At 27.2% G+C, this 13,315-nt stretch overlaps 1 protein-coding gene and 2 pseudogenes across 10 annotated transcripts; 2 read left to right on the forward strand and 1 right to left on the reverse strand.

Moving 5' to 3' along the window:
- Positions 1–930: 930 nt before the first annotated feature.
- Positions 931–13,078, reverse strand: LOC145201281 (uncharacterized). Of its 8 annotated transcripts, none has more exons than XM_090071133.1 (10): positions 12,448–13,078; positions 11,215–11,257; positions 10,968–11,035; positions 10,623–10,668; positions 9,161–9,336; positions 8,449–8,894; positions 8,241–8,346; positions 7,152–7,910; positions 2,152–2,191; positions 931–1,991 (listed from the first exon to the last, which is right to left on the reverse strand). In XM_090071133.1, the coding sequence occupies exons 1-10, from the start codon at positions 13,023–13,025 to the stop codon at positions 1,863–1,865; spliced, it is 2,391 nt and encodes a 796-aa protein (XP_089927259.1). In that variant the 5' UTR covers positions 13,026–13,078; the 3' UTR covers positions 931–1,862. The 8 variants fall into 8 exon arrangements, with proteins under 8 accessions (XP_089927259.1, XP_089927263.1, XP_089927264.1 ...); XM_090071137.1 differs by lacking the exon at positions 12,448–13,078 and adding an exon at positions 11,858–12,062; XM_090071138.1 differs by lacking the exon at positions 12,448–13,078 and adding an exon at positions 11,870–11,957.
- LOC149879086 (uncharacterized) lies at positions 3,751–4,868 on the forward strand (annotated as a pseudogene). Its single transcript, XR_016446752.1, has 2 exons — positions 3,751–4,167; positions 4,287–4,868. The product of XR_016446752.1 is annotated as an uncharacterized LOC149879086 (transcript).
- On the forward strand, positions 4,656–5,998 carry LOC149879087 (uncharacterized; annotated as a pseudogene). Its single transcript, XR_016446751.1, has 3 exons — positions 4,656–4,744; positions 4,832–5,760; positions 5,828–5,998. The product of XR_016446751.1 is annotated as an uncharacterized LOC149879087 (transcript).
- Positions 13,079–13,315: the final 237 nt, after the last annotated feature.

Consider the following 13,315-nt stretch of genomic DNA (forward strand, 5'->3'; position numbering starts at 1 on the left):
CTTAAGTCATAGTTAAACATTAGTAAGCCAACATTTATTTCTTTCAAATAAAGATAATAGATTGTACACAGACCATTTTTATAAACTATCGTTTCAATTTTTTTTTGAAAAACATTTTAAGCAGCCTTCAAAATATTTTGATGAACCCTTTTAAGACTAATTTATATTATAACATCTACTTAAATTTAGAATTAGAATTTTTTGAATAAAATCAAACATTTGGAATTGAAATAAAAAAATTCTCATTAAAAGATGCAAAATAACACAAAAATTACTTCGAAGTATTCGTTTCTTAAAATGTTCAATAATTTTCAACTTTATTTCCATACTAAATGTTCAATGTAGTGTACAAAAGAGTTCAAATTAGGGATCTCTCCTTTTAATGGGATGGTATAGCAGCGCATACCTTAAAAAAATTATATTTTATTTACACAGTTAGGGTCAGTTTGGTAAAACTCTGAAAATATTTAAGTGGGTTTTCTCCAGATGTCAATTTTTGACCTCTCCGCCATCCTATCTGAATAACCGCTGTCTAATTTGCCTTAAATTTTTTCCAAATATTCACCTTATCTAACAATGCAATTGGAACTAAGAAAATTTCAATAGCATAGATATTTTTTAATTTATGGAAGGTTATGTAAAAGTGAAATGCTTAACTTTTGTTAATATTCTTAGCTCAATTAGTAAATAATTAACCATGTTTAAAATTCTTAAATACTATCGATTATTAAGATAGCATGGCAGAGGTGGCATAGACATTTTTAGATGTCCCCCATTTAAAATAATAACCGTGACAACTAAGATTATATTGTATTTTAAAAATCGCTGTTGTCTAGTACTTTCTACAAATGTCTTTGGTTTTTTGTTTAAGGGACTTATTTAAAAAGAAAAAAAAACTCGAGTTGGATTTTCAAGATTGAACTTTCAATGTTTTTTTTTTTTTTGAAATTTGAAACTTTGACTATGAAATACACTGACTCACGTAATCCTGATGCTTACTCTTCATGAACCATTAGGCACCGTTCTTAAATAATCTTCCAGAGGTACGAAACGTTAATACTTTATTAGCATCATAATTGTTAACATAGTCTTGAACTTTCATGGAGTTTTTTAAATGAAATCATAAAATCTTTTGTAAACTATTATATTTAACTTAATATAAATTTCTCTCTTATACAAAATAACACTGATTATAAATAGCTAAATATACAAAAATATTTGTTTCTATTTTATTTATATTAACAAAAACATCATAGAGTTAAAAGAAATCAGAGTTAATAGCATTTTTTATTTAGAACAATAGTAAGTTTTCGAGAAATAGTTCATAAAAGGTAAATCCTACTTAGAAAAAAATGTTCTAAGTTCAAGCAACCAAGATCGATATCCTTTAAGACAAAAATAAAAACAATAAAAATAAGCACCTGGTTTTAATTCAAAGTATTATTTCGTTTGTGAATAACAAAGTATTTACTGTTATGTCGTTCTGCATACATTCAATAATACTTTAAGCGCTTTTATTATTCGAAATAAAGAGTTCGAAATAGCGAAAAAACTTAGAAGACGCCTACTAGCAAAAAAACCTTATTTTTGATTTTCTCAATTCGAAAAATAGAATAGTAAAATTCTAAAATTAAGAAGTTTAACTTGATTTCTCTGTTTTTAAGTAAATTAAATGTTTAAGTGTTTTCGCAATTTTTTTTATAATTTAATCGGTTAAAAATCTTTTTTCATAGCAAAACGATTAGACGATTCGAAAATCTTCAACTAAATAAACTTTTGTCTTATATTTTTTATCCGAACATTATAAATATGTTTAACTATGTGCAAGGTAAGTTAATAAAACTAAAGTGAAACAAATATTCTTATAACTCATCTGGACCTGTATCTAAAAGATCTTTTCTAAAATTATAAAGCATTTTATTGGATAATTTCTCCATGGTATTCGCAGCAAAAGAAGCTCTCAGCAAAGATTTTTTCAGCTTGTCTGGAGCCTAAAAGAAAAAAAATCTCCGTAATATCTACGTACGGCGCAAAAATGTTTAGGAATTAAAAAACAACGACAACAAAAAACACAACATTAAAACAAGATAGAAAAAAAAAATTACCTTCTTTAAGTGGTAAATAGTTAAAGTTGTAAAAATAATTACTTACTAAGTCATTCCGCCAAATATCATTTTGATTTAAAGGAGACCTAAATTTGAATGAACAATGAAAGAAAAAAAAAACTTCTAAAAAGGATCACAATCAAAACACTAAGAGCTGTTCAATTTTCAAAGTTTTCTAAACAGTGATTTATTCCATTAGAACTTCATCAATGAAAACTTGGTAATGCAGAGGGTATGCTTGTTAGTAGGTGGGAAGTAATAACTATTTATCACTTAATCTTTTATTCAAAAGGAAATCTTTCAAGAAAATGCATATGTACACTGCAGGCCAAAAGTTTCCGGACACTTGATATTTTTTATATAAAAAGCTAAAATCTATCCTGTATCATTAAATTAATTAATAATATTAATTTATAATACTTAAACTTATTAATTTTAAGTGTTTATGTAAGTTTGAGGTCAGTAATTAGGTATTACTGGCCTCAAACTTACATAAATGAGTTTGTTTTTTTAATTGCTTATTTTAACTTGATATATAGCGTTTCATTACTCTTAAGAGTTTGGTCTTGTTAAAGTTATTTATTTGTTGAAACATGAAGGAAATATTTATAATATAATGATATCCGACTAAAATGATTAAGAATATTTAGTTTTGTTTAGTTTTCATTTGGTATTAATGACGGTTGCATTAAAAAATAAAAAACCTTCTTTTAAAAAGTAAAAAACCTTCTTTAACGGTTGCAAAACGTTCTGAAATAATTACATTACATAAAGAAAGATATTTAGTTCGTGACATTTGCAAAAAAGTACAAGTTGCCAGAAGTACTGTACAAGACACCATCAAACGATGGAAAGAAACAGGCATTTTTGAAGACAAAAAAAGATCTGGTAGACCACGGAAGACAACAAAAGCTGAAGATAATAGTATAATATTGATGAGTAAAAGAAATCGAAGACTTACGGCCCCGGAAATAACTTCAGGCTACAATAGGAGTCGTTCAAAATCTATTTCATTAACCACTACGAAACGACGTCTTAGACAAGCAGGACTTTCTGGCCGTATAGCGGTCAGGAAACCGTTGCTACGGATTAGAAATAAAAAGAAAAGGTTACAATGGGCTATAGACCACCAAAATTGGACAGAAGAAGACTGGGGAAAAGTACTATGGACCGACGAGTCCAAACTTGAACTGTTTGGGCAAAGGCGTAGAATTTACATCAGAAGAACAACAAAAGAAAAAATGATCCCAGAGTGTTTAGTGCCGACAATCAAGCATGGTGGTGGGTCAGTTATGGTATGGGGATGTTTTTCTTCAGCTGGTGTAGGTGACCTAGTTAAAATTGAGGGTATTATGAAAAAAGAACAATATAAAATAATTCTAGAAAACAATGCTATACCTTCTGGCTTAAGAACTATTCACGGGTACCCTGAAGGTGACTTAAGACCTCATAACATATCCCATTATTTTTTTTTTTTGATTTTGAAAGTAGTCCAATAGTACATTTCAAAACTATCAACATTTAAATCCTTTTATGGTAGCTTTTCGAGAAAACTTAGTAAGAAGTTTTATAAATTACGATGTTTTAATATTAAAAAATATTTTTCCATCCGCCATTATTGTTGTTTACTTTCTGTTATTGCAACCACGCGATTGGTGGTAATAATATTTATTAGTTTTCGATTGGCTTATTTGTTGTCAATAAAAGACTTAAATAATAATAAAGACTTAAGTTAATTTAAAAATATAAAAATTATTTCTCAAGAAAAGAAAAGAAATGCCATACTTTGCTAAAGATCATAATGATTTTTTAAAATGCTTTTGTATATGCTGTTTGAAAAAAGGCAATGATTTAAGATGCATTCAAACCAAATGCAGTAATTCATGCCCACAACAAGGAAAAAGTTATGAAAATCTTATCAAGAGATTTTTTTTGGGAAAACTTCTCTGTTGAAAACCCTGATCTGCCTAAAATGTTATGTTCAAATTGTAGAAAAAATCTAGTGAGTTTAGAAAAAGCAAATTCAAAAAGCTTTTTATTCACCGCTCGACTAAGTACGAAGGTATGTTTTTCTAATAAAAAATAAGCCAATAAAAACTAGTTAATTTTTTCATTATTATTATTTTTCTTATAAACAATATTACGTTTGCATTTAAAAAACTAATTTCTTGTTTCTTTTAGGTCTTAATACTAGAGTTATTCGAGGTGGGAAATGTGAATGTTTTATTTGTGTTAATGGGCGTACAATTGTACTAAAATGGCAACTCCTCCACCAATGGTTTCATGTGAAACTAATAAAGATATAGATCACATTAAAATAATATGAATTTTTCTGCAACCAATGAAAACTTTGTTCTTTGCAGAAGTTGTTTTCAACTTATAGGAAAAGGTATTAAACATCCTTGCACAAAGTTAGCTAAGCAAAAGAATTTGGCACATATTGTACAATCTACCTCACCTGTAACTAAAGGAAAAGTTTTATCAACCACAATCAACAATTTAGTAACCAATGACACAGAAATAAAATTGAACACCTTTGGCCCTAAGAGACTTGTTGTTTCTGTTGGAGTAGTTGAACCAAAAACACCTTACTTTTCTCTCTCAAAGCTGAAACAACTATAAAGCAAACTTCATACAAGGTATATATTAATTACTACAGAATTCAAAAAATATACATTACTTTAAAAAACGTTCATTGTTTTTAATATTTGTATCCAATTTACTAGTGACTACAAGATGTTAGAGATTGCTCGATTTATAAGAGTGAATGGGGGCAGAAAATCTTGATGCACATTCAAGTGAAAAGAAAAGACTGAAATATTCTGATGAGTATGGATGTAAAGATTTTAAGTTTACTAGTGTTCACAAAACTTTAGTTTTGGCTGTATTACCCTCTATTGATGAAAATTATGCAAACATAAAAATGTTGTTGGATAAATTAAAACTTAACTTTCTGGATTACTCTATTTCAGAAGATCTAAAGGTTCTTCTGCTGATGGTTGGAAAGCAGTCAGCAGCTTCAAGGCATCCTTGTCCATTTTGTGAAACAGAATCACCTAGTATGCTGAGAGCTGAGTCATATTCTCTAACTTCTTTGTGTGAGTGGTATAACAAATGGATGGCTGCTGGAGGAAAAATTGCAAAAGCTAAATATTTTAGTAATGTAGTTAATCCTCCTTTATTGACTGGAAATGTAACAATGAAGATCTTATCAATTCTCAATATACCAGGCTTACATATTTTGCTAGGCATAGTAGACAAACTTCTCAAACTAATTGAAAAAAACTTGTTTGAGAGCACTAATGAAGGATTTCATTTTGTAAATAGTTATTTATCTACAATTAATCTTGCCAGAGTACCTTATCAAGGTAAACACAGGTTAGAAGGAAATGGATCCAACAAGTTTCTAAGAAAACTTGATTGTTTTCAAATCTATTTGAATGAGCACAATATTGTTGGTGGAAAGCATATGAAAGCTTTGAGAGACTTTAGCAATGTTGTTCATGGGTGTTTTGGGAAAACATTAAATCCAAACTACTATATATTAAAAGATTTTCACAAAGTTTTAGAGATCTTGGTACAAACATTACACTTAAAGTTCATATTGTGGAGCATCATGTTGAAGAGTTTATTATATTGAAAGGAGGAAAGTTTGGTAAGTGTATATTTAAAACATTTTAGGTTTTTACATATAAAAGTATTAATCTTCAATATTTCCAAAGGTTTAGGATATTGGACTGAGCAATCATTGGAATCAGTTCATCAAGACTTCAAACAATTTTGGGAAATACGAAAGGTAGGACAACACAACGCTAATTTCAATGAAGTCTTGCGAAGAGCTGTCTGCGTGTACAACACAAGGCATTTATAGTTAAAGGGATACATATCAACAAAGCGTGTATGTATGTATATATATATATTATACAACTTTAGTTAAATGTAGTATTTATGCTTTAGTAAATATTTCTTTTTTAGAAAAAAAAACTATTTTTCTTAGAATTTTTTATCCCAAGTTCCAAGATCATTCTATAAAACCACTCTATTCCTGTAAATTTATCTTATCCTAGTCAATAAAAAAAAAAAAACTTTTAAAACATTAAAAGTTAGTCTAAGTTCAAACTAGAAAACCCAAGTTGTTATCAGAAATTATTTCTAAATCCGATTCACAAAGTGTCAATATAATAGCACAAATAACCAAACAAATTTTATATGGCCATTTGATCCGCTCTCAGGAGTCTTAGTATGAGTCAGAGGGGTAATAATCTCTAGATTAAATAAGTATTGTAACTAAGTTTTCTCGAAAAGCTACCATAAAAGGATTTAAATGTTGACAGTTTTGGAATGTACAATTGGACTACTTTCAAAATCAAAAAAAATAATTTATGGGATATGATATAAGGTCTTAAGTCACCTTCAGGGTACCCGTGTATTGGTTGTGGTTTTGTTTTTATGCAGGACAATGACCCTAAACACACCTCAAAAATATGTAAGAATTATATAAAGGAACAAGAGGATAATGATGCCCTCAAAATCATGACCTGGCCAGCCCAATCACCAGATTTGAACCCAATAGAGTTACTGTGGGAAGAATTGGATAGAAAGGTCAGACAAAAATGCCCAACATCCAAAGAGCACCTGTGGAAAATATTAGAAGAATCCTGGTTATCAATTACACCCGAAATAATAAATAAATTAATAAATAGGATGCCACGGATCGCAAAAAAAGTGATAAAAACTCATGGGTTATTTTTTGACGAAAAGACAGTGTAATAAGAATAGTGTTCTTAGTATTTTTTTAATTTCATTTTTTGGCTTTTTTTTTTCTTAAATAGTAACTATATGTATCTTTTAAAAAATAAATATGATATTTGAATTTTATTGAAATAATTATGGGATAAATTTGAATTAAAAAATTAAACAAAATCCAAGTGTCCGGAAACTTTTGGCCTGCAGTGTATATTCTTAATAATAAATATATAAATGCCTTTACACACATACATTTCAGGCTCTTGCACAAGCTTTGTTGTACACACACAAAAAAAATACCTTTGTTTTAAAACGCTATACATGTCATGAACTGTATCATTTTTTATGTCATTTACTTGATCATCTATGACTCCTCCATGATTATGATACCTCTTACAGTTGTCTGGTGTGTTACAAAACCAATTACACTGTTTATGATGATTCAATGAGTGTATTGATTCACAATGCACACTTTTTTGACAGCATAAACAGCAAAACTTCAAATCATTTTTATAATTTTGTAAGCAACACACTTTCAAGTGACTTGCACAAACGTTATTACACATGGATTGCTTATAAAAAGAATCAGTCTCTGAACAAAGCATAATATTAGAAGTTTGAACAGCTTTAGATTTTGTTTTTGGCAAGCTTTCACTTACTTCCATTAATTTTTTTTCTAACTTCTGAATCATTTTTAATTGATGATTTTTTTCATTTTCTGAACTTTTAAATCTACATAAAAAATCATTATCCAGCTTATTTGCCAGCTCATCAACTTTATCACTAAGTTCAGTAAATGCTTTTATCTGCTGACCAAATAAACCTCCTTCATTCACAAACTGTTTATTTGAGGTTGGGTGCTGCTTTTCATTAGCCTCTTTTAAAGTTCTTTCAAAATAAAGATTTTTATGATCAAAATCATTTAACTTAATTTCTGAGAAAAAATCTTCATTATTTGAATACTTGCAACTCAATGAACTTTTTTGAAAAGACTTTCTCATACTTTGTACAATATTGTAGATACCATAAACTTGGGCATGAAGTTTTTTTAATGGAGATCTAAATAAGATTTTGATACTTTTATATATTGCAGCACAACAATCAGTTATACATAAAAAATACCACAGATACATAGTAAATTGAATGAAGTTATTTTTATTCTTCAGAGGATCTTCAACTAGTGCTCAATTTTATAGTTTTTTTTTTTGCCTTTTTGCTAATCTCTTGGCAAGGCAAATCTTTCTAGTAAATGTCTATTGCTCATAGTTTTAAATATTTAAAATTTTTTTGATTAAATAGTTTTGTTACCTTTAAATTATTATTAATTTTTTTTTTTTTTTTAGAAACATTTTTACAAACCAACAAAAATTTACAACAAAAATCACTTACTCAAATTCACTAAGATTTTCTTCACAATTTTCTGATGCCATTGAAGAGGTCTGGTTAAAGGCTCCATTTTCTTTTTCATTAATGGTACTTATTTGTTCATTAGCACCTGTAGTAAAGATTTTAAAAAATATAACAGGAATATAAAAGCAAGATTCACAATTTAATATTTAGAAAATAAGTTCAGCTTGAATGTTTATGAGTGATTTACATGATAAATTGCTTTCCGAAAGTATTGAAGCTGATTTACATGATAAATTGCTTTCTGAAGCTGATTTAGAGATTGATTTCCATTTAGGTTTTTCAACTGTGTATGTGCTTTTCTCCTTGACATGCCTTTTAGCCAGCATAAAATCCTTTAAAAAGAGCAATCGTGCTGTAAAGTCCTTGTCGATTTTAGTTTGTCCAACATTTGAATTAAGCAAAGGGTTGTACTTATCATTATCATATGTGCCATGCATTATAGATTCCAAGCTAGATCCCTTGCTTTTTATTAAATCACCTTCAATAAAACCACTATCTTCTGTATTATTCAATGGATGAAAGGTTGAACTTTTTTCAATACAGCAGTTGATATCATTTTGCATTTGTGTGAACTCTGTAGACACTGAACAATTTTTTGGGTTCAAGGATTCTGATACCTTATGAACTTGTAAACTGTAAATAAAATTTAATCAGATAAATAACAATGAAACAAATTTTCAAGATATAAAAAACAAGTCATCAGTTGGTTAACACATTACTAACTATAACATGGTTAAAATTTCACTTATTATGGCATTTATAAAGTTATACAAGTGAGCAAGTATTAACAAGAAGACTGCACACAGGAATATATAAAAATATTATATTTAAAAACATTCCACAATCAAAATAAAAAAATGTTAACAAAAGAAAGTTTGAACAATCCTAAACACACTAACTGTGAAACTCCAGGTGAAATAGCCACAGGATTGTAATCATTTGTTTGATCAACTGGATGGAAACTCTGTGAAAGATACCTTGCATCAACTGCTTCATCAATCATCTTAAAACCTTCATTATCATTAAATCCAGATAACACAATATCCTTTACATGTTTATCAGCTGATGCATGAAGCTAAAATTGAATAAATTAAAGTAATTAAATAATCAAATTTTAAAATTTTTATTTAGGGATATAATTTTTTAACTTACTACTCAACTAAAGACAGAAAACAAAAGACCAAAATCCACTAAAACTATACATAATACAACTATTTGTGCTGCTCTGAATCTAGCTATGGTCACAGTTATAAATTTGTTTATTTCAATTTAATTTTTAAAAATTATTAAACTATTTGAGATGTTACAAACACTTTGTGTTTAAAAAAAAAAAACACATTCATTTCTGCTAAAATATTTTTTTGATATTAAAAAAAAAACATATCAATACCTGAAAGGCAAAAGGCCCTAAGTGACATTTGCATAACTTTTCAGGAGAGCTAAAAAACTGTGCATCTCTATTCAAAAAGGTTTCACAGATTTTTTTGAATTCTTCTTTTAAAACACTTTCAACTTTAGATATGAAGGTTCATATTTCAGGGAAAAATATAGACTAACAATAAAAGTTTACAAAAAGAAAAAATCATTTTCACCAGCAAAGTCACTTAGGACCTTTTGCCTCTCAGGTATTGATATTGTTCTGGTATTTCTGGTAAAAAAAACCATATTTTTCTAATATTTCAGGAAAAAAACATACTTTTCTAGTATTTCTGGTAAAAGGCATTTTTTCTGGTATTTCTGGTTAAAAACACATTTTTCTGTTACACCTATAGAAAAAGTTGTAAATTATTCAATTCATTTTTCTAATTTTTATGTAAATTTTCATGAAAAGTTATCATTTAAAACATTGTATCACTTAACCAAAAAATATTACTTTACTTTTTCAGTCCACTCTTCATTTAAAGTAAATCTCTGCTTCTATATTGTAACTTTTCATGCTTTATCATGCTCTACATTTTTAAAGTGATAAAATTTAATTTGAAAAAGAAGGTCTGAGATTGAAATGTTGAAATAGTCTAAGTTTTCATGCCTCATGGTAATAAAACCATGACAATTATAATTCCTTAAATATAAGCTTTGACAATTTTTATTTTTTCTTTTTCATCAAAAAAAAAAAAAGAGTCCAGTAAAAAAATTTAAAATGCAAGTGTCATGATCAATAAGTCAAAAAATTGACATATTCATCATGACACTCATAATATATGATATTCATTTTAAAGATTTACTAAAAATTACTACAATAAATTTTTAAATAAAAAATAAATTTACTACAAACTTTTACCATAACTTCCCTTTAAGAACCTACTGGTAAAATGTATTGTTATACACACATACACACACATACACACACCACATTTTTACCTTGCTTTTTGTTTTCATTTCAGTTGCATCTATGTCATTTTCATTACTAAAATCAGAAAAAAAATTTTCTAAAAGCTTCATTATCTTAAAATTGGATAAAAAAAAAAAAAAGAAGAAATATAAATTTGTTTAACATAAACACTTTTTCTAAAATTTTTAGCAATTCATTTAGAAGAATATATGAAAGATCACTAAAATATTTTTACAATATTTGTAAATGCAGTTTTTTTTTTTTTAGATCAAAATGCTGCTTTGAACAATAAAATGCTAAAAATCAACTTATAATCAGTAATTTTATTGGAATAAACTTGTTGGTATCAAAACTATTTTCAAAAATAATATTACCTCAGCAACTTCCCATGTTTATCTAAATCTTCATACAATTCTTTTAGTCTTAAACCAACCTTGTAAAGCTTATTAAAAAAGGTATGTAAATATTATGAAATTTTAGGAACAAAGCAAAAATGTGCAAAAAAAAAAAGGGAAATAAATATTACAATCGTACAAAAAATTGTTATGTTATACAAATATCAAAATTTATCAGTTATTTATTTAAAATAAAAGTTAATGATTACTAACTATGAAGGTTTACCTCAATTTCTAAATTATTGCATTCATCAAAGCTTTCTCCCAATCTTAAGAAGAAAAAAGTAAAAAGAATTGTAAAATGGCTACTTAACTCATTCCTTCATGAATGGATAACTCAAGCATTTTATTATTAACTTATAACAAATTTCAAATAACTACGCATATATAAAGATTTTTAAAGCAAATGTTGTTTTTTTTAATCTTTTTTAAGCAAATGATTTTCATTTACTATAAAAATAGTATTTCAAAATACCCAGTTATGATTTAGGCAAAGTTCTTATCATAACAAAGTTTGTTTGTATAAGAAAAAAACTCTCAATTAATCAAATATTCACCCTGTCTATAAAAAGAAATCAAATTTTCAATGGTTTTAAGAAAGAAATCAAGTCTATAGTTGTTAAGTCAATATATTATTTAGATTTTTTAAATTTGAAAAGTCAATTTTCTTTGCTTTTTTTGTTCCTTTTTAATTATGCATGAAGTACGTATTTAAAATACATATGAAGCTTTTTTATATATATATATATATATATATATGCATAAGAACAAAATGCAGTTACAATTTACTTTATAGAGTTTTTAACAAATATTTTTTGTTTTGCTTTGAAAAAAACTTTGTATATAAAAAGATCATGTTTCATACATACACATATACATACAGCAAACCAACTTGAGTTTATTCAATTTATAATGCAAATCAAACAACAGAAGTGTCTTAAGCTTTTTAATTTACTAATAGATTTTGAGTTAGTAAATCTATTTGCTGATAGCCAATCATAAAAAACTTCTTTTATGATTGGGTATCAGCAAATAGATTTACTAACTCAAAATCTGTTAGTAAATTAAAAAGCTGAAGACACTTTGCTGTTTTTGAAATACAACACCTCTTTATTATTTAGCAGTTATTAGACAGTGCTAAACTAATAGTAACATTTAGAAGAAACCATCATTTAGTAAGAAGCAAATATTGACACCCACTTATTATCAAAAAAAAAAAAAAAATTTATCTGTTGATGTCACTCTTATACTGCTGTTACTGCTACTTTGTTTTTATATGTATATAATTAACTTTATACAGAGTATAAAAGTTTAAATTATCCTTATAGTATTTAATTTTAGTATGCTGCAGCTTAATATGTATATATATATATATATATATATATATATATATATATATATATATATATATATATATATATATATATATATATATATATATATATATATATATGCTTACAAGCTGTTTAACTTTCCCTTGTTGTCCAATATCTGTAGCTCATTTGCAATACTTTTGTATTCCTTGTTAACAACTTCAAATACATCTAATAAACTTGTTGAGTTGTTGTCAAAAAGATCTTCCACAATCCCATCTTGAATGTTTTGAATATCTTCTTGCAAATCTTTTAAACGTAAAATTAATATTCTAACAGTTTCATCTGAACATTTTTTTTTTAAAGTTTTACATGAATTTGGCAAAGAATATGTTCGAAATATACAATTGCTGTCATTTTGAGACAATTGAAGTACTGACTTGGAACGTATGGGAAACACTGTAGTTTTGTTAATAACTTTTCTGTTTGATTTAATTCGATAAGCATCAATTGTATTTTCTGCTTCTGCATGTTTTTGAAGTAATTTATCATACTCTTGCTGTAATGTTGAATAGCACTGGCTTATTTCTTTGTGATTTTTGCTTTCTTGTTTTAACTGCTCTTTCAACTTGTCAATATTTTCAGAAATAGAGCTAATTGAATTATCAGCATTGCTTACATATGATATACCAGAAGTTTTCTTCTGTGATTCTAATAGGAACATTACATAATTGATCTGAAACTTTTTAAAAAACAATTTATATATATTATTTAGAAAACAGTTTACATACATACATACATACATACATACATACATACATACATACATACATACATACATACATACATACATACATACATACATACATACATACATACATACGTACTTACATACATACATACATACATACATACATACATACATACATACATACATACATACATACATACATACATACATACATACATACATACATACATACATACATACATACATACATACATACATACATA

This window comes from Hydra viridissima, unplaced genomic scaffold, assembly GCF_058129835.1.
Source record: "Hydra viridissima isolate aposymbiotic clone 2 unplaced genomic scaffold, HvirCarnegie_v1 scaffold_14, whole genome shotgun sequence".
In the NCBI taxonomy this organism is placed as follows: domain Eukaryota; kingdom Metazoa; phylum Cnidaria; class Hydrozoa; order Anthoathecata; family Hydridae; genus Hydra; species Hydra viridissima.